General features: G+C 38.8%; 1 protein-coding gene across 1 annotated transcript; it reads right to left on the bottom strand.

The window, feature by feature from the left end:
* Window positions 1-3,771: 3,771 nt before the first annotated feature.
* Window positions 3,772-25,993, bottom strand: GRK7 (G protein-coupled receptor kinase 7). The gene is made up of 4 exons (XM_036388671.2): window positions 23,223-25,993; window positions 22,050-22,487; window positions 10,020-10,291; window positions 3,772-5,809 (listed from the first exon to the last, which is right to left on the bottom strand). Exons 1-4 carry the CDS (start codon window positions 23,970-23,972, stop codon window positions 5,467-5,469), a joined length of 1,803 nt encoding a protein of 600 aa, XP_036244564.1. The 5' UTR covers window positions 23,973-25,993; the 3' UTR covers window positions 3,772-5,466.
* Window positions 25,994-26,640: the final 647 nt, after the last annotated feature.

The raw sequence follows: 26,640 nt of genomic DNA, 5'->3' as shown, positions 1-26,640 counted from the left end.
AGAACAACTTCAATGAATTGTACAGGCCAACATGTAAGTTTGGTGAAGAGCAACTGATAAAACACATGTCAGAATTCATTAGTTATGTTTAACTTCAAGTAATGCTTGTGTACAGAAGAAAAATGAAAATTTTCTTTCTTTGTAAGTCATTCTACCAAACACTGTAATAGCACCATATCAGTGTACATTAACCAGAAAACAAAACACTTGGAAGAACTGGCCAACTAACAAAGCTCAGACATTGTAAAACATGGATAAAGAGCACCAACAGGATAAAAGAACTACTAAACCAGATTGTGCTTGAGCTTGGTCAACAGGAAAGGGAGGAATTAACCACTGCAGCTGCCCCAAAATTGTCAAAAGGAAAGGAATAGACCTAACATATACAGAAACCCTTTCGAAAATACTTACAGGGTTTTTTTTCCCCATGTTTTTCCCCACAAAAGCCTCTCACCACTTTGGTTCAACGCTAAATGGTGCTGACAGCTGTTGTTTATGGTACCTTTAGCCTGTCCAAGATACAGAAGTAACAGTAAGTTTCCCTGAAAACTGAAATGGCTTCATTCACAATTGTGCCAGTTTCTGCAGGTGACAGGAGAGGATCCTTATATTTACAATGTGGTAAATATAAGGACCATCTTTTATGCCATATAAAAGGAAAGGAACTCAGGAGAAGGGTGCTACCTCCAGACATCACCAGGCATGTTTTCCCATGGATAAAGGTACTTGCATTCCAAGAGACACAGTGACACCCTCTGTGCTCTTACTCTTCTGCTTTTCTAGGCAAGAAGTGCCAAAAAGATTTCCACTCCCTAAGGGAGAGTGCTAACTGGTAAGAATTTCATACTAGCTCTGCTCAGGTTCACACAGTTATATAAGTGAAACTCAAGAGAAATACCAAGCAATGATTTCCTAAGAAACATTATTCTTTTGGTCTATTTTTTAAAAATTAAATACTAGATTACGTGTTCCTTGCTGTAATGAGGCACTGCTGAATCATAAAATGTCCAGTGCTGAATTGAGCTGGTTTGCAGTGTCTGCCCCTGCACTCCTCACTGTGCCCATGCAGCTCCCCAAGGCTGCTGAGACACAAAGCTTCAAATGCACTCCCTGAGCTGCCCTGACCACAGGGGACCTTTACCCAAACATTACACATCAGCTCTCAAACTGGAAAGCACCAGTACCTTCTCCACCTTCAGGTTTCAAAATGGATGTGTCTCACACAGGAAAAATGTACACTTTGTTTTTAGCAGAAGTCCCAGAACTGGAAGGATTTTCAGTGCTTCTACAGTGCTGTGAGACACAGTTGCTAAGATCTTATTTAAAATCCTATTATGGGGGGAAAAACATTGTATATAATAAAAATACTTCTACAATTCATTACAGCATAAAGAGATTAAATGTTTTGGTATTAAAAACTAATGATAAAAAGATAAAAATTATTGTCATAACATTAAATAAGCAATTTATACTTTTTAAGGTAAATAACGTCAGCATACTTACTTATCCTCATCATAGATGTGGATATTCAGATCAGAAAAATGTTACAGATATATCATTAAAAGCTGTAAAAGTGACAATATTTTAAATACAGTATTATAAGCATTCTGTTTCTAAAAAAAATGCTGATATTAAAAGTATATAAAACCATGCCTCACTTTATAACTACAACTGTACAATTTCAGTATCTGCTCTAAGTACAGATCTCATCTTACTTCTGTATTGGCATTAGTTTATAGGTGAGGAAATAACTCTCTCAAGTATTATATTTGTAATGATGCTCTTAGCTTTATGTAAAGCTGCCTTCCCTAATAAAGATGCCACTTTGAAGATGTGCCAGGAATTTGCACACAGGTTCCTATTACTAAATCTATTTCATACTGGAATATAAAAGTGAACTACTTGCTGCAGCACAAGGTGTTTTTGACTAAATGAGCCTATGTGATGAAACAACTGAAGGTACTCAGTGCCACTGAGAAATAATCTCTTTGAATGAAGATTTCATTAGGTTAATATTAATAACAAGCATCATTTTGTCTCTGTGCTCAGTGAAATGAGGGGAGTAATGGTAAGGAGAACAGAGGTAGCATCAAAGAAAATCTGGACTTGAGATACAAGGGAAAGGTCTTTATCTTATACCTTTCAGAGGCAGCAGGAGTGTTGTTGAACTTTAAATGATGTTCCTGTAAGAACACATCAACCACTATGAATCTCACATTTTAGCTTGCTACAGTCAGAGTTACCAAACAGTTCCAGCAGCTGGGCTGAGTAAAACATGGCAGCAAAGACAACACTGTTTGTACAATGCCTGCAGAGTGGCCAGGGCACCATGTAACTTGTCACAAATGGCATTTAATGCAATAGAGTTCACAATTTTTTAGTTTTTTAGATTATATTAGCACTCAAATGCATCTTGTCTGCTGGAAAATGAGGCAGCCAAGTGGGACACCATAACATTGGCGAAGCAGGAAAAAGGGAGACAGCTAGAAAAAAAAATGCAGTTTCAAATTACATAATTTCCTTTGCCACAACAACTCAAGTAATCCACAACCACATGGCTATTTTCCTCCCCCAGTCATCCCTCATTTTCTCTCATGAACATCCAGTGACCAGGTCACTACTTTTGACTTGGGCCCTGCTCTTGCAACACTTGCATATTCATTTAAATTTACTCACACAAGTAGCATCTTTGGTTGCAGTAAGACAATTCACTGAACATGTAAATCTTTTGGGATTGCTGGCTTTTTGTCAAGGTGAAGCAGGCTGTTAAAAGAACTTTGCTCCTGAAAGTTTAACAAGGAACTTTACAGTATCAGGACGAAGAAAAGAACAAAGTATTTCACAGATTCTTTAAAAAAAAGTGAAAATAATTTTTAAAATACTCACTGAAAGTGCTAATGGGAATACAGAAATAATTGCCCTGCCTCCTTTCCAAGGTGCAAAAAGAAGTTGTCCATGTTGTGAAAAGTGAATTTAGAAAATTAAAATGAATATTTCAAACTAACACATTCTTCTCTGTCATACACTGTGCCAAACTGTGCATTATCAGACTTCTGATGTGTTAATCTGAATGATTCATGAAACACTTAACATTATGGATCTCACTGATGCACATCCTGCTAGGATTAGTGACACCACAACATTTCTAAAACTAAATAACCCAATGTTATGCCCACATGATGTCCTGAATTCACAGATCTCAGTATTGCAACACATTTTGAAAAATGCAGCCTTGCAGCACCCACTATCACTGGGAATTTGTGATTCTAACAAGACATTAAATTCTGGTTCTGTCTGTACATAACCTCTTTCCAAATGGCAACTTAAAACTCAGGTATGCACTGGAAAACCTACAGCCATTTCACAGGATGGTTCTGCTTTATGGTTCTGGAGGACTTTTGAAACAGCTTTTCTATGGATTTGAGGTATATCAATTCAGGACAAAGGTTTGATGCCACTGGCACTAACATGTCTCTCCTAGCTGTAATCAGGTGGTGGCTGTGGGTTTTGTGTCGCTTTGTGTTTTGTGGGCTTTTTAAAATGCATGTAATAACAAAGTTTTCTGTCTTGGCTTCTTAAATATACTACTCTAGTATATTTACCACCACTGTAAGAGCTTTCTACAGGTGGGAGCAATGAGAAATAAAATCAATGGATGTCAATAGTGGAAGCACTCTTGTAAATCCATGCCAGGACGACATCACCCTTCTCTCAACCTCCTCTGCTTTTCACCATCTTTCAGGATCATCCTTCTCAATTAAAAAACCAGAATTCACCTTATATTGTTTTAAATTATTTGACAGAAAGTCTCCATTCAAAAGGCAGACAATTTTGTACTCATAATTCATGAACAGAATTACCCACTAATCCTAAGTAAAACTGTTCTTGATTTTTCACTTCAATATTAAGTATATAAAGCACCGGAAAAGCAAATTTAAAAGGAAAAAAGAGCAATTCTTTTTCTATTCAGAATAACACAAAGTATTACTTAGCTGTGACTAAAACAGTTACAGTATTTAAAACTTAAGAGTTTGGGATGTGCTGTTAGGTTATAAATAAACACCAATGCTCTGTGCTCCACATGACAGACCTGAGTACAGAAGACATTGTATATACAGGTTTTCCTCCTCTGAAACAGACATGTGAGTCAATACCAGTGTCTAGCCAAAAGAAGTCCTTGAGTTCAGTAGGAAGCTTGCTGTATGAAAAACAGAAAATGGGGCATTTGCAGCCTCCAGGACTCCAAGGAATGAAGTAGCTTCCACTTCCACTTTAGTCAATGGAAATTATGGTTGGATAGATGACAGTGACCAGCATGTGCAGGGTCAGTTTTAAAGTTGTGCAAAGAACAACTGCCTATTTTCTTATCACAGAAAATCAGCAGGAGGCATCTCATGAGTAATACACTTCACCAGTAGCAAGTATTCATAGCAATATTCCCAAGTAATTCAATTTAGGTTGACATAAAATTGAAAAATAAAAACACTTCAAAATTTGCATGAGAATCAATAAACATTTGAAGATAGTTTCAACTTGCATACATCACTTTTTCACCATTACATCACTTAACAGTATAATGCATTTTGTAACTTGAATTAAAATCTACATTACACTGAAATAAATGTATTGTAAAAATAAATTACAAATTGCTTTGCTCTATATGTAGCTTAATTTATCACCAAAATACAGAAAAAAGAAATCAGGAAATTTGATAAAAGTTTAAAATTGCCAAAAAAAGGTGTATTTACTTGTAAATATATTTTCTTTGCATATAGTATTATCACTTATAAGAATACACTTAATAATAATAAATAAATGCTTTATTCCATTAAATTGGTGCAATCTTATCTTCACTCCATTAAAATCACTTTTGCAAAGAGTTTGATCCCGTTGTTCTTATTTCCAAGTGATATGTAGAGCTTTCTTTATATCTTATGACAATTTGAACACATTACAATAAACCACCCAAAACCTGACAGAATTTAACAGACAGACTGGCTAGCCAGTAAGATCCCAGTTTGACAGGGTATATGAGCTCCACTGTCCGAGATTACCTGAAAATTAAAAAATCCTTCCTGAAAACTGTGGAATAAAGAGGAAATGTTAGTAGAAATAACAGGAAAAAAGAAAGAAAACCAATGAATCATTGTATTCAAAGCAGTAACAGTCATTTTCAAAGCTTTTGCCTCTTCACTCTATCACTGCTTTCTGTATTTCCGAATTTCTATTCTAAGCCTCTTGGAGAAATATGGTTCTTCATTTGATTCATATCCAATAACACATAAATATATCCTTTCTTAGAGCAAAGGAAAATAATACAGTCTATTCAGCTGGTGGTCCTACATAGCCTGTCAATGTCACATTACACTGGCTGGCTCTTCTCAAACAGGTGTACTGAGTTTCTGAAACAGAGTCAGAATATGGAAAGTTCTGAGGTGGCTTCTACTCTTTTTGGTAATGATATAATTACAACAACAAACAAACTCCTGACTTAGCTTCCCCTCCATTTGCATAACCTCCAGAAACGACTCTGTTGGGGTCGTTCAGTTCGTCAAACAGTCCCGTCTCGATGATTTCCTCCTGCCAGGGTATGGGGACAGCACCTGTCGCAAACTTTTTGAAGAACTTCTTGTCTTTGTCATCAAACTCAATTCCTCGTATTTCAGAGAAGTCAGCAATGTCTGCAACATCTTTGGCATAGACAACTGATGGATCTGGCACAAATGGAGGGTCAACAAGGTTTGCCTCTAACCTGTGGAAATTTATCGTTTTGAAGAAGCTGTGTTTTCTTGGGTCATCGTCTTCATTCCTGCAATAAAGCAAAAGTTTGTCCATCAGTGTGTTTTGCTCTCAGAGAGAACAGGGGTATCTGTGTTTTGTACATGACAGTACTTTAGATATACATATATAGATATATAGATATATAGATATATAGATATATATATATATATATATATATATATATATATGTCATGCAACACAATTCCTTTTTTCCTAACCAAGGAATGCTGCATTGTACAACATAAGCCAAGCAGCTAAAAACATTCTGATGCCATTACTGCACCACTCAGGGTAGATCAGCCCAGGCAGGAGTTGCAGGGCTGCATCTGGGACACCCCACCCAAAGCTACACTTCACCCCACCAGAACTGAACCTACAGCAGGGAGGGGAGGGGGAGTATTGGATCTGCTATTCCACAAGGGAAGTTCAATGACTGGCTCTGTATCTATGGGATAAGAGTATCTGTACTAGAGGGTAAGAATATGTATTAAACTCTAGAATGGGGTATATTGGGTTAATACATCTACAGACTGACTCTGAGCAGCAATAGTCTGAATAGGAAGCTGGTGACAAATGACAATTCTCATTTTATCTTAATTCAAAGCATCTACACATTTATATCCTAAAACTCAGTTATGTCACTCAAATAAACAATCCCACTTACAGTGACAATTCATTCAAAGTAACTACTCTTATAAATTAAGAAAGATTTTTTTAGGCAAGAGATTCACAGATGATGACATTAACAAAAGTATGTGTGCCACTGTCACAAACATAATCCTTTATTAATATAGTTAAAACCCAATAATAAAAACAAGAAAGGACTAAATAATTGTAAATGCTTAAGTTAAATAAATCTTACAAAAAACAACTGCAGACCTCAGGGAGAACTTCAGCTATAAAAGAACTAGTGAATTGTTTCACTGCAGACCTGTAGAGAGACTTGTAGGATATTTTCTGGTGATAAAAATCATCTGAGCCTCAAACGTGTGCTTGCTGAAACATGACCAAAGACCACAGCTTCTGAACCGTGCCTATAGTGTCAAGGCATGCAAAGTCTGAATTTGGAATTCTAGAGAAAGGAGGAGCAGAGAGGAGCCCTGTCTTTTCCCACCTATGCATTCTTTGTTTAACATATTTATGGATGCACTGCTCTTGAAAACAGTAATATAGGAAAATCAAATTTGTCTGCGTTTTGGGCTCAGAAAATGATAGTTTCTAACACAGCTTTTTTCTTTTCCAACCTCCTTACAAAATCAAATTTAGCAAAGTGCAAGACCTCTTGTATTTCTAGACAATGTTCTATGAATAAAATGTAATGCAAACCTTTTGCAAGTGTTTTTATCTTTACAAATGTGCAGAAGCACCATACAGAAGCAGTAGATTTGTGTGATTATGGAAAAATCTTTATATTTTAAAATCTTAATTTCCATGCATGCAGAACAGCTCATCCACCTTGGCACCACTGCCTGTTCCTCATGCTGTCTGCTGTGCTTCTGGCCTGCCTTGGTGCTCCCTGGGCACAGCAGAGATGAAACCACCAGCTGTTCTTTTCAGCCCTTTGCTAGAAAATTGTTCCTTTGCACCTCTGCTGCTCAGTTCTTCTGAGCAAGCCACCACCAGCCACTACCCACTGTACACCACCATGAATAAGCAGGATGCCACAACCTGAAGAATGGTAGATGCTGCCATCCAGGCATCCTGGGAATGAGAAATATTATGTTTTCAACCCCAAAGCACCATATGAACAAAATTATGAATGTACAGATTAAGGATCTTGATTTCTGCATATCCATAGGCTTGCAAAATCATCTCCTGCCTTACCTAGCCAGTGATAACCAAGTACTTGAGAAGCCTGAAATTATTTATTTATATTCACTGTTAGCCTGACATGCATTTCAGCTGCTGTTCAAATTAACTGGTGTCCTGGGACACTGGTAAGCCAGGAGTGGTGACTGGGCAGAGGCACTCACAAAAGCCTCCCTTTATTTTGCTTTTCCTTTCTGTAACATAAACCAAAAAGCACTAGAAACTGGTGGAGGCTGCAAAATGGATTGCTGCAGTGTTCCTTGTCCTGAAACCATAAAAAGTTAAAAAATGTAAAGCTACATGAATGCCATCTACTGGAACTGAGACATCTTCCAACCAGCTGGAGAGGAACTTGAGCTCATCCTCTGTGAACTGCATTTTTACATAACTTTAATAGGAAGAGCAAATGAACTTGGTCAATTTTGTATTCTCAATTTAAAAAAAAAATTAAAATCACTTTACAGGTTCAGGATTTGAGATATTAATCTCAAAAAGTTTGAGTGGAGGAAAGGGGTTACATCTTTCCTGAGTTAGCTAGTGAAATCACATCTTCAGTAGAAGAGCAGAGTGTTTTAAAAGGTCAGGTGTACAAAATAAAGCTGTCTTTGAGCAGCTTTAACTTATGCAACAGGCAGTGCTGTGGATAACCCGAGCTCTTGTTGTCCTTAGGAGAATTACAGTGCTAATCTTTACATAACACACAGCTGTCCTGAATAGTATCACTCTGTTTAAGAGGTTCATGCATGCTTTTATTCTGTATCATGCCCAGGGTATACATCCTATTTACTTCGCCTTCTCCAAGTATGGCACATCAGAGGAAGGGTATCTTAAACAGCAGAAAATTAAAGATACTATGTGCATTAACCCTTCTGTGTGCATTTCTCATTTTGCTGAGAAGTTATGGAACAAAAAGCAGACAGAAAGACTGTAAATTATTCCTCTGGAAAAGGCAATGTGGTTGCAGTAAGTCAATAGTCTGTAACTGGTTTTGTTTCAGACTTGTTGAATGAACTCAACCAAAGTCACTCACAATTTCTAAGTTTCATTTTCCCCTACTCTGAAATTTGTTTACTTCACAAAGTGCTGTAAGACCAAATGTCTGCAAAGTATGCTGACTTTAAGTTAGAGTGATCTGAATGTTTTTGTGTTAAATTTACTTTTAAAGTAAGCTTTTAAAACATACTAAAACAATATAGATTTTGTATTAAACATACTCCATATGCTGAAAATAACTTTTTTCTGCTGCCTTGCACAGTTGCTGGGAAAATTCATCGGGCACAAGAGTAGCTGTCCTCATTTAGCAACAGAATATTAGGAATATGTGTATTAATGATCTATTATCTTTCATTAGATTTAATTCTTTTAGAGAAATGTTTGCCTAACATTTTGAAAAACTGTTTCACGTTGCTATGAAATATAAATTCAGAAGACTATGTCTGCTTTCTCAGTGAGATACTTTGTCTATTCCACCTTTAGACTGGAAAAGCACCTGATACATACATCTCTATTTACAGATTATTCAAATCATGGTATATTCTAAAGATAGATATTATTGGTTTCCTATTAATTTTTCACATTTTTATTATATTTCTTTAATTTGTCTATATTGCAAATGTAGATCTGCAATCTGTCTAAATAGAAATGCACTAAATTATTTTTACACACACACAAGCACATATCAGAGGGATCAGAGCTATTACAAGTTAAATGTTACAAGGTTTAGCTTTGCAATTCTCTTCTTATTGAACGGTTCCTTCAAACTGCTAAGTCATAGACAAATCCACTAGTATTCATCAACCCAAAGCCACCTCGGAAGTGCCCAGAAATGTTTTGCTTTATAGGAATTTGTGCCAAATATTCTTTTTCTCCCTGGGATGAGTCAGGATGACCAGAACTTCTACAACATTTTTTAAAAGCACTTGAGCAAAACAGAGGGGTTAAGGTCTCTTCAGTTAGAAGCCAATGATGCAGCCTTGCAAATTAGATATCTGCAGGGAAGAGAATCCACATTGCAGATCTGGATTTCTGCCCACATCATTCCAGTAAGCACTACAGCCTAATATTGCATTCAGTCTGCACTAGCAGGGATGCAGGTGCCCACTGGAATATCCTTTTATCTTTAGGAAAGAACGCATAAGAAAAACTCTTTTGACCCTTTCTCCCAAAACTATATAGAGTCTAACACAGAAAATAACAAGAAGGCAACTCCTATGAGTCATTTGGAGTGAGGATAGATGATCACACTATTGCAACAATATTCCTTTTTTCCATATTATCTTCAATACTTTCCACCTCTTTCTTCCTAGAACTGAAAGGGAAAATTCATTACTCTGTAGAAAGTGAAGTTCTAAGCTATTTTGTGCAATGAGTGAAATAACTAGATTGTTTGCAGCTTTAATTTCCCTTGCACTGAGATTGAGAAGGCATACCTGCTTCCCAAACGCTCCTCTTTCTTCTTCGCCAAAAACAGCTTGCAAATATCCTTCGCTTCCTCTGTAAAGCTGGCATGTTCAAATTTCACCTCATCTTCCAGAGTTCTTCTTCTAACCTCATCCTTATTGACCTTTTCTTTGAAATCCTTGAATGGTGTTCTCCCAGCAACCATCTCATAAATAGTGCAGCCCATAGCAAACCAGTCCACGGGATAGCTGTAGTCCTCTTCCTTCAGGATTTCAGGAGCCATGTAGCCATTTGTCCCAGCCTATGGCAAACACACAAACAGATTCACTTTACAATGTCAGGAGTGAAATGCATACAGTTAAACAGACTAGTCTATAATTCCTCCAAAATATTAGTAATTCTACTGATATATTTTGTATCTAGAAACCCTGACTTTTTTTTTTTTAATCTAGAATTGGTAAGGTATAACTTTTTTAGGACATGGACCATATCTCTCTTTAAACACCTTGGCACATAAGATAACTGTCTTAAAGATGCTTTTCAAAGTTGAAATGTCAATGCAATTTCTACCTAAAAATGGTTTAATTTCAAATTCATGCTTGCTTTCTTCCTCCATTTTATTTTTTTTCATTGAAGATATTCTTAGTTTTGTTGTGTAAACACAAGTAGCAATCAACTTGATAAGATTTTAATAAATACAAAACCCAGGCAATACAGTCACTGATTGCCACTCTGTGCAATGGTTATGTAATTGGTCCAACACAGGACTCTGCTGCCAGTGAGAAAATTCTCATCAAGCCAGTAGCTGAGCTGCAATGAGGAAGTTCTCAGCTTCCTCCCTCTTGGTTTCTGGATAAATGTTCTACCACCAAGGGCCAAGGAAAACTCTTAAAAACCACTCTAAGAGTAAACGTATGGAAATTATAATTAATAAATTACACACATTTAAGTGAAGGAACAAGTTCATACTTCCCAACTAAAAAAAGATGCCTGAACAAAGACTATTCATAGCACAAATGGCCCCTTCTCTGAGAGAAGAAATGGCCACTCTTTGAGAGGGACAGGTGCCTGCTTTCTTCCCAGCCAGCCCTGCCACCTTCCCTTGGGGGACAGACTGCAGGGACTGAAATAGCTCCTGCTGCCTCTGGCCCCAGGGAGCTGATTCACCTGGCAGGGAAGTGGGGGGGATCAGCTCTCTCTGCTCTCTGCTGCACTGTTACATGACTGAGGATGTGGGATCTCAATCACAACATCAATCACAGCATTTCCTCAGCTGAACTCACATTTAATGCTGTGTCTCATGCTCTATATGATGTATTTACCAGATGCAGCTAACAGTGATAACCATGCCAGAATTTGCTTGAACCTCTCATATAGTTTTTAAATACTGGGACTGATGTATTACCAGTATAACAATTTAAAATAAATAACTGTGTCTATGCAAATTCCCACTAAAGCTTACTCAAGATGGTCATTATTACTGCTATCAGAATACAATCAGTGACAGAGATTCACTCCAAAGCAAAACAGTTAGAAAAAGGTAAAGCTAAGCTCATTTGGACAAATTGTATTTATAAAAAGTACAGCTCAACAGATGAATTTTATTTTATGGGGTTGGATAACCCCTCTGATTTTTGCAAATTTAGGCACAGTACTTCCAAGTCAGGTCTCCCCATAAACTTCAGCTTGTGTCAATACACATTATGACATATAATGTCTCTACTGTAAATGTCTCTACTGTAAACAATGTGTGCAAGAGGGAATATCTTAGCATCAATTAAAACATAAGCCTAAGAGACAGAAAATTAAATCCACTTTATTTTCTCTCCTTGTAGTTTGGGGTTTTGTTTTGCTTTTAAGGATATAGAGCAAAATCCTCCATATGACTGAAAAGCAGAAATGAGATGAGAAGAACAAAAGTATCAGTCAGGTTGAAAGCAAAAGGAAAGGTTAAAAGTGAACATTTGCCTCTCTCACTAAAGCCACAGAAGTACAGAGGAGCAGCACAGGCGCTGCAGCTGCTGGCATCATCCCACAGGCAATTTGCACTGCTTACAATGGGTTTCTCTAACTAAAATATTGAGAGATACCCTGACAGTACTACATTTTTAGGTATGATTGCTGCTCTGTTCAGAGAAGGGGACAAATGCTCAAACACAGACCACAGACCCCAGATCCATCTGGCCTCAGAAAACCTAGAAGGGAGAGGAGAGGTTGAAAGTAGTAGAGAAATTTTGATACAAATGCTTGCACACAGAGCTCACTGTGGATTAGTAAACACAGCTCTAAATAGGTTTCTGGAACTCTTTTTTCTTTGCTTTTTTTTTCTCCTTCTGGGAAGCAATAAACATTCTTATTTTTACTGAGATGAAGCTGGGGCACTAATGCCTTGAAGAACTATTGAGTTATATTATTATCAAAATGTGCCCTGACAGCACAATATGGTCATTTTGATAAGAGATTACTTTGCTGCAACTTAGCATCATCACTCAGAACCTGGATACATCTGACATGGAAAAGTCAGAAATCTACTGTCACAGATGTGTCTCAAGGCAGCTCCTTTCAGACTCTTTCCTTCCACTTGCATTTTCTCTTCCACAGCTGTTTTTTTCAAAAGAAGTAATTGCCAAGTAAGTTCAGTCTGTTCCATGGGCATTTTCAACACAGCCTCCAGCAGGACACACCATCTGAAGAACACCCTGCTTTGACATGGTGCTTGTGTTTCTCAAGAACAGAGAAAGCAAGGCCATCACCACAGACCACAAAGACAGCACAACCACAACTTAACAGAAAACAGAATGGACCACAACAGCCTCCCTTCAGGCTAAAGTGATGGGTGAGCTTAAATGTAAACAAGAACTAAACTTCCACACTCTAAATTAGTAGCTCTGGAATCTTGAGCTGTTACTGGGCTGATCCAGCTCCATCTGAGGAAGTCTAGAAACATATCATTCCTCTGATATGCCAAATCATTTCAATTCAGAATTTAATGAGCTGGTTTTTTCATAGAATATCATCCAAACTCGAATCTAAAACCAACACTCTCCCAACCCTGAAGCTGTCCTTCTATTCACAATGAAGGAATGGGCTAAGAAGCAGGAATCCAAACTAGATCTTATAAGATTTGAGATTTTTAAAAAACACTCAAACGTGACAATTTTATAGCAGAAGCAAACACATTTCACAAGTGAACAGGGATTTTTAAGGGGAAGAAAAACAATAAGGAAGGAGAAATACATAAAACTCTATTCTTAACAAAACAGGAATTTGAAGACAGGAAGAAAAGAGCTTAAATTTTAGTCATTTCCACCTATTTCTCTACATATGTAGTTTTGGCAAAACGATTTGCGAAGAAAGATGCTAAAGCCTTTAGCATTTGCTGTATTAGAGAACACAAAAAAGGAATTATTCAGCACCTGGAAGAACACAGATCCTTCAAATGAAGATTTATTTCTATCTTTGGAGAGTAGGCAGCATTAGAGGGAAGGTAATACCTAACATCCTTACACTAATCATTATGGAGAACAAGATGTAAAAATCAGATCATCTTTCCAGGAACAGAGATCCCAGGGCAACAGGAAAGGCAGCCTCTGTGACCTCAGGAGAGGTTTATCTGAGGAGGTAAAACAGAAGTTTTGTGAAGGGAGTTATTAAACTGTACAACTCTCACTAGCAGTGAAATCTGAGCAACAAAAATAATATATTAGGTGGAAAACTTATCCACTGATTCCAGAAGCAAAAGTGAATGAAAGTGAATTACTCTTGGCAGGTGTGGAGTAAATAAGTATACTGTAAACTATATTCTACTGCAAAAATGAAAAAAAAAAAAAGAACAGAAAGCAAAGAAATTAAAAGCTACCACAAAAGAGAAATGCATTATTTTTTGAAGGGGTCTATTTCCCACAGGCTGGTATTGAGTATTTAATTCAGTTAGAATTATCTGGCCATGCCTCAGAACGGATCTCTCCAAGTATGGGATACTGGTATGTCTATCATACAAAAAGTCAGTAGGTTTGTATAATTTTGCAGATGTTTTCATTCTGTACAATTGATAACTGAATTCAGAAGCTGTATATTAAACAAAACCCACTTTTTCTTACTAGATCTTACTTTATGTGGACAAATTTCACTCTTTTAATGGAAACAGAGGAAATTAAAAACCCATACTCAAAGTTAATTCCTTTATTGTCAACTCTACGCTATTAGGATATTCACTGGGTTTTGACTGAGACCAAGCACATTATTCTCTTCCTAGTAACACAAGGAACCATTTGAATATATGTGTTAACTAATCAAGTGATCTTACAGAGAGTCAAACACATGATATTACACCTTCACTGACCTGGAAACATCTAATAAAAATATCACAAGACAAAGACTGTTATCCCAACTTTTTACTGAAGACAGAATTCTTATGCCATTGTAGAGACACAGAACTTTTAAAAGCCTAGTCAATACAACACTAGCTATTTTTTGCTTGCACTCCATCTAATATTGCCTTTTGTGATAAGCAGGACAGTTTACTTGCATATGCTGCCTGAATTATAAAAAGAGTCAATAAATTTAAGTCAATTAAATTTTAATTGATTTGCTTTTGAAAAAGGTTCACAGATCTACTTTCCCTTTATTTCACTACCTTGAGAACAACCCAGACAATTTTTCAGTAATCCTCTAAAATGTAATGAGCAAATGCTGCCCTTGGCTACATTAGCAAAGAAGTTCCGTTGAGTGGAATTATTGCTTTGAGAGTGATTTGACAGGGCATAGTAGAAATGACTCATCTGAAAGTATACAAATGTTTCTTTTGTGAAATGCGATCCTGCATAAATTTTTCAAAGGTCACATAATTATAATCTTTTAGTAATTCAAGATGTGATGCTGAGAAGCACTAAGTGCACTCAGACCCCAGTGCAGTGCAGGGGCACCTGGCACAGCAGAGCTCGGAGCAGAACCAGGCCCGCAGTGCAGCAGCTCACACGCCCCTCTGACAGGGGACAGCCCCTTCCACAGTGCCCTGTGCCAGCTTCCAGCAGGTGCAGGCAGCAAAGACACAACTCGGAGCTTTCAGCAGCACAGAAACAGGCAAATGGGGAGAAATGGGATTTAGGATTTAGATCTTGCTACCTTTTCCCACAGATCTCTGCAAAACAAACTCAATTGATATAACAAACCAAACAGTAAAGCAAATCAGAATGTCTATCTTTTGTTTGCCATGGCACAAGAACTGTTGAACAGAGGAAAAAAAACAAGCTGAGTTTAGCTCTATCAGCTGTTTCCTGGGGCTCGGTCCTTCCTTCCTCCAAGGGGTGCCACTGCCGGCTTTGTTCTCTTGTCCAGCTGTTCCTCCACTCCTTCAGCAATGGCCTTAATAGACCCTGCAGGAATGCAGGAACAGACCACAGAAATCTCTTCCCTGCACACAAGCTAACAGGCCCTAGATTCACACTGATCTGCCTCTGTCACTCACTTCACCACGTTAATTCTTCTCCCAAGTCACTGTGAGGAGGAACAGAGCGTAATTTAAATGAGTTACGCAGAATTGCAGTTCCTCCAGTTTCTCACCACATGTTCACACAATAACAAGAAACTAGCTGACCCAATTAATAGGCAACTATTTTTTTTTAAAGAAGATAAAATTAAATCTAAATAGGGCAAAAGGCACTCGGGAAAGTGACACAGAATATAGATCCTTATGCAGATTGTTAATGCTTAGTAGAAGGAGGGATCTTTTGGTGGGATGGCCCATCATGAATTGTTGGGCTACTGATTCAAGAGAACACAAGGAGGACTCTTCAGAGTAGCAGGAGAAGACAATGAGAAAGACAGCATTGGAACTTAGGGGCTCCAATCCCATGTTTGATCTTGAATCTTACATAAGCATATGAATCCCACATGCTTATGTAAGATTCAAGATCAAACTTTTTTTGATTTTCACATAAGAAGATAATTTTCATAGGGAAAGTTGTGTGCTTTAAAAAAAGCCCCCACAGGCAAAAACACAAAAGGTACAAACCAGATTTTTTCTATATTAGAAAAAAAAAGAAAAAATGGCCCTGGGTTCAAAGTCACTAACTGGAATAGTAAAAAAATCCAGCATTGGTTTTTAATCTTTTAAGTTTGGTCATCAGTAATCACTGAAATGAAGGAAGGTGCACAACAAAAGAGAAAGCCATTCTGTGCAGGAGGGACTGCTCCCTGTGTGCTCCTCCTTGGGAAGAGAAATAGACACAGGTACAACATGGTTTCAGCTTAGATTCATGCTGTATGGAAGTCAAAGGGCTTGACAAAGGACAATCCAGTAACTAGGCACGAATCCTAACTTTGGATTCTAGAGCAGCCCCCCACTTTCTTCTTGCACGGTCTCACGTAAAGCTTTGCTTTAGATCCCGACTGGAGAGAGAACCTGCTTACACTCCCGCCTCAGTGATGTGTCATCAGAAGACATGAGAAGGCATTCACAGACAGGGAAGCAGTCAGACATTATAGGATGGAGCATTTAGGACAAACAAAACACTTGGCCAATCCCCACTTTGCTACAACCTCCCATCAGGGAGTTGTAAAAAACAGTGAGGTCCCCCTGAGCCTCCTCTCTGCAGTTCCCTCAGCTGCTCCTCACCAGATTCGTGCTCCAGACCCTTGCCAGCTCCACTGCCTCTCTCTGGACACACTCCAGGACCTCAGTGTCTTTCTGGTAGTGAGAAGCCCAAAACTGAATACAGGATTCAAGGTGCAGCCTCACCAGTGCCGAGCACAGGGAACAGTCACTGCCCGGTCCTGCTGGCCACAGGCCAGGATGTCACTGACCACTGCCCACCTGGGCATACCCTGGCTCATGTTTAGCCAGCTGTTCACCAACACCCCTCTCTCCCCACTGGGCAGCTTTCCAGCCACTCTTCCCCAAGCCTGTAGTCTGCAGGGGGTTGCTGTGACCCAGGTGCAGGACCTGCTGCTTTGCCTCACTGAACCTTGTGGAAGTGCCATCAGCCCATCACCCCAGCCTGTCCAGATCCCCCTGCAGAGCCTTCCTGCCCTCCAGCAGATCCACATTCCCACCCAACTTGGTGCTGTCTGCGAACTCCTGACAGTGCACTTGCTCTCCTTGTCCAGATCATCAGTGAAGACATAAAGCAGGGCTGGTGCCAGGACTGAGCTCTGGGTAGCCCCACCAGTGACCAGGTGCCAGCTGGATGTAATTCCATTCCCCACCTCTCTCTGGGTCTGGCCATCCAGCCCATTTTCACCCAGCAAAGAGAGCACCTGTGCAAGCCAGGAGCAGCCACGCTCTCCAGGAGATGCTGGAGCAAACAGTGACACAGGCTTTACTACAGTCCAGACAGACACATCCACAGCCACCTCCTCATCCACAGAGCAGGTCACCCTGTCATGGCAGGAGATGAGGCTGCTCAAGCAGGACCTGCCTTTCCTAAATCTACACTGGCTGGGTGTGATCCCCTGGCTGTCCTGTATGTGCTGCATGCCCACACTCAGGATGATTTACTCCAGGATCTTCTCTGGTACAAGGTCAGTCTGACAGGCTGGTAGTTTCCTGGATGCTCCTTCAGCCTTTGTGTGGATGGGCATCACATTTGCTAAATCCAGCCAACTGGGACTTCCTTGGTTCTCTGGGACTGCTGGGGAAGTCATGATGGGAAGTGACTTGGTGAGCACGTCTGCCTGCTCCCTCAGGACCCTGCGTGGATCCCAAGTGGACCCACAGACTCTGTGGGTAAGGCTGAGTTCTGTCAAGTACATTTCAGGGATTAAAAAAATCTGAAACACCTGGCATGACAACACACCTCATAAGAACTGTGATTATCAACATTTTTAAGAACAGAGTTCTGCTGTTAAAAACATCATCAATTTTACATGTCACACTTCAAAATGTATAAGAAAAACAGCTGCAAGTTCCTCTAATTCTGAGCAAATGAAGAGCTGTCGTTTTTCAAAGAGCAAAGGAAGAAGAAATTTTTACAGAATCTTATCCAATAAGAATGCCATGTGATATTGAACAAAGGTCAACTGTAGAATAGCTTGCTGAGTTATTTTTTATTTCACAAGTCTAAATCCTCCTCCTGCTTTTCAGCTGCCTGGAAATTAAACTGTTAGTTTCAGGAACATCTAAATAGATTTCCTTGTGTTTTCCTAAGAAATAGAATCTTATAATAAACAAACATACAGGAGGGCAAAAGGACATTTTGAGTAAGATTTTAACCAAAACAAGTTTTTCCTATAAAAATATTATGATGTCCTTCAAATTTATAAAACATAGCACAGGAAAACTGCGAAGAAGCCCGAAACCTCTGAAGATATGAATGCACTTTTATAAATACTACAAAAATATGTTTATGTTATTTTTCACAGTTATTATGTCAATATTTAAGCTCTCTGGCTCGCACATGCATCTGCACAAAAGTTCTTCACAATTTACATGCAACAGTTGCTTTTCACAAAAGCCATACCCAGTAAGGGCAGAAAATTCTTCCCTAAATAAAGAGCAAATACACACTAACTTCTGGAAAAATGGAATTAACTGGGGATGGAAGCTCCTCATTTCATATGCAAAAAACCCCTAGTGCTAGAATCAATCTAGAACATAACAGACAGAACTCTTTGCCTGTGTAAAAGCCATCTTTGCAGGCTCTCAGTTTCTCCTTGTTGTCTCTTTAAATTATGTAAGACAGAGAAAATAACAATATTTAAAAAGCCATAATTTTAAGATACAAACTAGTTCCTGCAGGATCTGATCAACACATCAGATCAGATGCAACAGGCACATTTATAGGAAGTCATAATGACATTTAAAGTCCTGAATAGTTTTATTACCACTGGAGTTTGTTTCTGTTTCCAGCAATGTCAGTAAGAGCTCTGCCTGACTAAATGTGCACAGCCACATTTCCTGGTAGATTGCACAGGTGCATGTAGCTATCATGAGAGGATCCCTTATAATCCATGTATGTTTAATGAAGGAAAATTACATTGCAAGTAGCTTTAAAATGTTTTCTACTTTTATTTTCAAGACTGTTATTATTCAAACTTGTGTATTTTAATTTTTTTCCTGTGATTTCTTCTTTCTAGGGGCAACTGGCACTTCACAAAGTCAAATCAGCAACTTAGTAAAATCAAATTATTACTGTAGCAATTACTTACAACTACAGTATAAGTTTGAAGCACATTCACACAGAAAGCTGGATGTTTCTCCTTGCTGCTTTAGCAATTGAAAAGAGAGGGAGGAAACTAAGGCTAGGTATCCAACTCTTTCAAGATATTTGTAAGGAGCACTGTTTCTGAAAGCAAGGTATTTTTATTTTTAATAGTTATGACCAATTGGTATGGAGCACACAGGTGCCTTCAAAAGGAGTGTATGTAACAGCAGTACTTAAAGGATATCAAGGCTACTTCTTCAATTACATAAGTACTGAATCATCAGTTGCACAATGCTTTTCTGAAGCATAAACACACTTTATTTTTTATTAAGACCATGTTGAAGTTATCCATCTAAAATTCAAAAAACCTTTCTACCCACAAAGAACACTTTTTTGGCTGATGAACAGTACATAAACATTATAATTTTGTAGAAACCCTCAATGAAAACTTGGAAAATGTCTAAAACAGGAACTCATTAACAAGCTTATTACTTGTGCCATGTGATAACATAATCACCTAATAAGATTTACAAAAGGGATTAATGGATCCTCCAGCTGATGTATGGGTGATGTGCATTTATTCATACATGACAAGACAGGATTTTTTTCTGCTTTGAAAGCAGAACAAATTTAATCTTTAACGGTTTATACAGCTATGAGAGTGCAGAAAACTTTCAGAATTCATCAAAATAGTGTATTTTTTGCAATCTTTAATGAAATGAATGCACAGATAAATCCATATATTATATACTATAGATCAGTAGCAATATCCCTTAATTAGTGACTGAAAATTGTAAACTTTAAATTGTCAGTTCAAGCCATCATCCAAAATCTAGAAACAGCTTTATGATATTAGGCACTTAGATATCAGTACAATACAGATTTGGCCTGGAAGGAATATATATTCTGCTTTAGTTTATAAAAATGCCCTTACAAAACTGTGTCCACAAAATGGTGCAACTGATTAAATTTCATTTGGTAAACCTGTCTTGGAGCCATACATTCTTTGGGTGAAAAATGAAAAGGTGATATGTATAGGTTTGGTTAAGTGATAACAATTTGGCAGTCATACTCAAACAGCATGTTATGATGTAATTTTTCAGATAATTTTAAGTCAGAATGTAACTACAATTAGTAAACAAAAATTAATTTAACAGTACCATTTTTCTTTTATTACAGGAGTACATGGTGAAGCTTAATGTAAGTTTTGTAAATGTGTTCTTTGGTCTTCCTGTGTATGACATGAGTATAAATAATAATAATATCCATCTCTCATACAGCAAAATGCAAAAAAAGAGGGAATTATTAATTTAACTCATTTACAGTTATGATGCACACACACACAAAAAATCTTCTTCCTTCTCCTATTTCAATATAATGTATGAATAAAACTGCCTTTAACCGAAATTCCCTACAAAACATTAATCATGTAGCACATTATTAATTGCAGTTTTTGCTCTAATAAAAGCAACCATATAAAAGCTTCTAAAAACAACAAAAGAAAAGGCACTACAATTTGATGGCTGTCATAGAAGGAGGAACCACCACCTTGTCCAATATTGCTTTGAGATTCTACCCTAATACCAACAGAAGTGGTTACATATTGCTAAATAGACTCTTTAATTTTGAGGTTTTTTCCTTCTGCCAAACCCCAGGTATTTACAAGTATGAAAAATTGCCCTTTGACAAAACAATTTGTTCTGATCCCAGTAACTGCATGCCTCTTGCAAAGCCCAATCACGTTTATACCTTTGGGTTCGCTGATGCAAATGCCATCTCTACAAACAAAACAACATTCTCATTTCACATAAGCTCTACTGAAAAACCTGCCCTAGCTTCTACAGAAGCTGTATTTTTGTATCCAAAACACCATGCAGTTTAATTTTAAAATTATTTACTATTTATACATACAGCAATTTCTACATTTTCTTTCGACCAGAACTGAAACCACTCATAGTACAAACTTCTTCAATTGCCAGGGAAAGAAAAGATCCTTCAAAATTACTGAATTTAACAACATCAAAAGATGTGTGCTCAAACATGATGTAGAAGGCCATCAGGTGGGTCCTCTCTTCTACTGAATTTCTAATGTGAACTTGGGGAGTTTAACATAGACCAGTTTATAACGTGGCTTCCATTTCTTAATTTTCCTTGTGTATTTCAAACACATTCTCTCATTATACACATCTTTAAGCTCCAGATACCTTGAGAGAAATATGTCTTTTTCACAATTAAGCTATCTGAATACATATTTCTTGTGTAAATCTCCTGACTTTATTACATACCCAGGTTAGTTTGGGATGACCAGAGACACAGCTGAAGTGCTGCACAATCTAATTCCCACAAAATCTATTTGGTCATCCATGTTTTTCTTCCTACACATGTAGACATGCACGGACATTTACAAACTGTCAAGTCTGCTAACTGTTTCAGGAATTAATTTGTGGGGGGAAGGAAGGCTGGAAATAACTTATCATGCAGCGCCACACACACCTGCAATAAAATCAGTAGCATCACTTAAGAGTAATGTGTAAGAAATTATATTCTCCTAGAAGCAAAAGCAGAATACAGAGGAGCCAGATCTTTGACTGCTGCTCATTAAACAATTGATTAAAGCCCTGACTATGCAGTATTCCATAAGGCACAAAGCATCTGCCTCTCTAAAGTCATTGGTTCAAGAACTTAAAAGGTCAAATAGATTCTACTGTTTCTGTGCAAAAGAAATTATTTTACCACATGCAGCAGCTAAAGAGTTAATAAACCAAATCTTCTTAGGACCTGTCTCTCAGAATGAAATTACTACATTTGGTCTTCAGCATAGAATCAGTTCCAGGGAATTAAGTCTTGGTCTCATAAGGCATTAGAAATAGAATGGCTGCACTTCACACTGCCAATGTTTTAAGAATCTGTACTCACCCTCTGGGTGATGCTCTTTCCCTCTTTGACTTGCACTGCCAATCCAAGATCAGACAGTCTGCAATTCCCATTATCATCCAGGAGGACATTCTCTGGTTTCATATCCCGGTACACAATTTTGATGGAATGGAGATGCAGAATCCCACAGGTGATCTGAGCTGAGTAAAAGATGATCCTTTTCATTTCCAAACCCCTTTCTCCCACATTGTAGATGTGATACTTCAGATCCCCTCCATTCATGAGGCTCATAACAAGACACAGATGGGTTTTGGTCTCATAGGCATAAGCTAGTGTGACTATGAAAGGGCTGTTGACCTTCTCCAGGATCTCTTTCTCCAGCAGTGCCATCTTCTCTCCACTTTTCTTTTTCAACCTTTTTTTATCCAGTTTCTTGCAGGCATACATCTTGCCAGTATTTTTGACCTGGATGGCACAAACCTAGAGAAGATGCACGTGGAAAGGTAATGAAGGAATTTTACACAGAGAGTGGAATATTAAGGGTAGTGACAGGCAGGAACTGGGGAATCACTGATGCCCATCAGTAGCTGCTGATGCTAACTTCTATGAAGAATATATTAGCACAGAAAACAAGAAAAAACAAGTGCACAATCAGTTCTGTTCTGGACCAGTAGTTTATCGTGGCCCTGAGGCAAAGTTCTTGAGGATGCCACTAGTAGGCATGTATTAGCAAATAAAAGGAACAAGAACAAAAATCTGTAACCATGAGAATAAGCAGCATATACAGATTGCATCTGTAGAGTTAAACTCTCTTGACTCTCAAAAAACTTCCATACTGTAGTTTGGGAACAGATCCTGATGTGTGCTTTTCCCTAAACTGCAGCTAGGAATTATCTGGGAGCGTGTGAGATAGCACAGGCTAAGATGATGTCAAGGAGCAGACTTAGTTCATTACATGAACATTCATGCAAGTTTTTGTAAAGAAGCCTGCTTTTTAACTAGCATAGATACAGAATATAAAAATCTTAAAGTAGCTTTTTACTAACAAGTGCCTCTATCACAATATAAATAACCCAGCCTGATTTCTGGAAAAGGGGCAATCTGAAGGGGCACATTTTACAAATCTTCATAGAGTGGCTTAATCCACTGCTCTTTGCAAACCCACCTGCTAGTCTTGAAAGGGGAGAGATGACTCACATCCTTAAAAACTCTTACCTCTCCAAAGCCACCTTTGCCCAGCACTCGGAACTCAGAGAAGTATTTATCAGTGACTGGTTGCTTCTCAAACACTTTCCATTGGATGAATTTGTCATAGAAGGGGCTGTTCTGGAAGTCCTGGAAAGGCTTGTCTTTAAAGAAGACTTTGGTTTCCTCCTTGGCCAGCTGCACGATGTTCTCATAGTCTTTTGCAGTAGCTGCTTTGCATTTGCTGACCAAGTCAGAGCTCATGAAAGACAGATAGTTTTTGGCGCCTTCCTTAAGAAAATTGGTAACAATATTCTCCATGCTACTGCTCTTGAGATTGTCCTCTGCCAACTCCCAGTTTGACACCTCATCCAGGAAGTCCCTAGCTACCAAATATTCTGGCACTGTCTCTAAGAAGTCTCTGAAGAATTTCTTGCCAATGGGCTGCTGCTCACAGATGCTGTCATAATCACCAGCAACGGACTCTCTATGCTCTTTGCAGTCCTCAATCTTGGGCAATGAGAGGCTCTTACGCCTCTTTTGCATTTCCTTGGTGTCTCCTTCTCCACTCTTCCTTGCCTGGAGGTAGGCAGTGTTGGCAATCAGGTTGTCGAGCCCCCCCATGTCACACATCTTGGCAAGCCCTTGGGGTGGCAGAGCCTGGTTCAGACAAAATGAGTAACTGGCCCAAGAGCTGTGCTGTAGCTGCACTGCACTTCTCCCTGCTAGTGGTGTGTGAGGGCTTCTGAAAAACACCAGGGAAACTAACTGCTTTTGCATTAAATACCTCTCAAGGATTTTCACTAAGTACCTTTAGGTACAGGCACCATTTGTGGAAAGTGACTGGTAAGAGGTTTCTCTGTAAGAAGCTTTGAGTTTGCTATGAATAGCTGAGGGATGACACCCCAGGCAAACCTTCCCACTGGCAGTACCAAACGCACGTGGTTCAGCTGGTGTTTTTCAGAATGGGCCCTGATAACCTTTCAATGTGCCAAGATTTCCTCTGCATGCACCGTCCCTGGCTACTGGGAACATGCAGAGATTCATGGCTGCAATGTACATGCACTCTCTCCAACTCAGGGGCACTTTGGCCACAGGCAGCAGGACAGGCCTGGATCTCTCCCGGTCGACATCAAACACCAGCAGACTAACAACTGGTTTTATGAAAAGCTTTTATCACAAATCTGCCATGCCTAAAAGACCTTGACATAAATGAACCACACAATTCAGTGCTTTGAGCATTCACACCTCCAAAGCTCAAGTTGTATTCAACATCAGTGACTGAGCCCCACAGACAGTTCATGCAAGCCCTGCTGCCTCGCGTGGCTCTGTCTGAGCAGATTACATGCAGAGGCTAAGAACTGCCACTGGTCTAAAAATAATGATCCTTATATATGAAACAACATGGCTCTGACTTCATCTCCTACCCACAGAAAAAAGAAAAACACTTCAAATGAACAGCCAAATCTTGCCAAGACACTTCCATATGTTGTTTTGGCCTCAGTTTATTTTCCCTGCTGAGCTTTATGACAGAAAGTGGTTGGATAAGAAGGTGGCAACAACATATAGCTGAGGTGACATCAACAAAGGGACAAAGCTGATTATAATCAAGTGAAGGCAAATTCCACCTGCACTTGCTGGCTGCCTACCAGGAGGCATTTTTTTCCCTTCAAAAGAATAAAAATTTTGTGTGGCACTCACTAGGCTAAGCTTCCTTCTGCTGTGGGGTCAGGTGGTTTGGGTGTTAAAACTTTCCTTAAATATAAGGAAAGTGTTATGAGAACAAGAAAAGAAGTAACACTGGGGTCAAGCTGTGCTCTTGAGGTCAAGGTCAAGTGTCTTTTTCCTTTTTTCACAATCTTAAAGCAAGCTGAAGAGCTGAATCACAAAAACCAAACATCAAGAGTAATAACAGGCACCTTTCAGACTCCCTATAATAAGTGTTAAGCCCTTCTTGGCTGCTTTTTGCCACTCTACAACCATGCAGTGTTTTGTTTTTACATGCTTAATCCTGTCCACACTGAATCCATTTGACATAAAACTCGTGCTTGCACTCTACAGAATTCCTGTGGAGGTGTGTTTTTCTAGGAGTGATGGAGAGGGCCATCCACTGCAAGCTGCTGTGTGTGCATGAGAACAGGGGGAATTGCAAGGAGACACCTGAAAGCCTGGCCAGTTCTGCCCAGGGTGGGAGGTTACGTAAAGGGCTCAACAGAGCAGCCACAGCGTGGGCAACACTGCAAGGAGCCAACGGGAGAAATGGGGAATTCTGCTGCTGCCTGTCCTGAAAATGGGGCCTGCAGCAACACATTCCTGTAATACCTTGGGTAGAGAAAGGCATGAAAGGAGGTAAAGCTTTAATGTCAACTTTTTTTTTTTTTTTTTTTAAATAAAGCTGTTAATTTCCTAAAATTCAGTAGAGTCTTTTTTATGTTTGGCCAGAATATCCACCACAGCTCAAAGAGCAGCAGGACAAATAGCTGGTAGCTGGGGCCCTAAGGCTGAACTCAAGCTCACTTCAGCTATTTGTATACTCATGCCTAAGCAAATCAAGAAAATTCCTAATGTTTATGGCACCTGCATAAGACAGACACATTTACAGCTCCAAAGACCATTCTATTCAATTAATTAGAATCTTTCCCAGTTTCTATGGAACATAAATTTTCCCTAAAATAACATAACTTCATTAAAAGCAAAATCAAACAATATGATCATTCAACATATACTCCTTACTCCAGTCACTTTTGAGATTTGCTTGCTGACTTATCCAAATCTGCTCAGCGTTTATTAAACACTGGAGAAAAGCAGATCAGCATTAATCTATTAGTTGACAACGGCTATTTAAGGTAGTGTTACCCACTCATAAAACAGTATGTTTGGGTGAGAAGCAAAAATGATTTATTTTTCATTACAAGAGGTGAACAATTGCAGAACTGAACACGGGGATGTAGTGGGACATACTAACAACCATGCTAATCAGCCATACCAGGGTGTGCTTTGGAGAAGTTCTCTGGTGGAGAGCTCATAGAAAGACTGGGACTTAGGCTAATCACTAAATCACAGAGAAAATATGCAGGACTTAAAATTCATTGCCTTATGTTCTGGATGAACCTCAATTACTGGTCAACAAGATACTTAAAATATGCAAATAGATACACAAAAATATCAGCTGCTTTGATTTCAACATTAACTTTCCTACTACCTCATTTGTGTCAACACCCCTTTGAGCTGACACTTAGAAAAACTCTTCCACAACTGTAATTCTCAGCTACTCTTGCCATGCACGTGACATCAGCTAAAAGCAGGGTTTGGTACTTTCCACATTCACCTATAAAGCAAAGAAAAATGCATCAAGTCCTCTGATGGGACTAGATGGCATTACAGAGGTCAGGTGGTAGGTAAGATACAGTTTCACTGCGACAGCTAAAATTTATTTTCATGTCCACTC

This window comes from Molothrus ater, chromosome 10 (assembly GCF_012460135.2).
Source record: "Molothrus ater isolate BHLD 08-10-18 breed brown headed cowbird chromosome 10, BPBGC_Mater_1.1, whole genome shotgun sequence".
Classification (NCBI taxonomy): Eukaryota; Metazoa; Chordata; class Aves; order Passeriformes; family Icteridae; genus Molothrus; species Molothrus ater.
The sequence above is the reverse complement of the archived record's forward strand: the minus strand, read 5'-3'. Positions and strand labels throughout refer to the sequence as shown.

What these genes read in the sequence shown, in the direction of transcription:
- GRK7 (XM_036388671.2), bottom strand. Translation starts at nt 23,972, where the DNA reads ATGCAAAAGCAGTTAGTTTCCCTGGTGTTTTTCAGAAGCCCTCACACA. An exon ending in GAAAGAGCATCACCCAGAGG is followed by an intron (nt 10,292 to 22,049) that starts GTGAGTACAGAT and finishes TGTTTGCCATAG; the next exon opens with GCTGGGACAAATGGCTACAT. An exon ending in GAGGAGCGTTTGGGAAGCAG is followed by an intron (nt 5,810 to 10,019) that starts GTATGCCTTCTC and finishes GCTTTATTGCAG; the next exon opens with GAATGAAGACGATGACCCAA.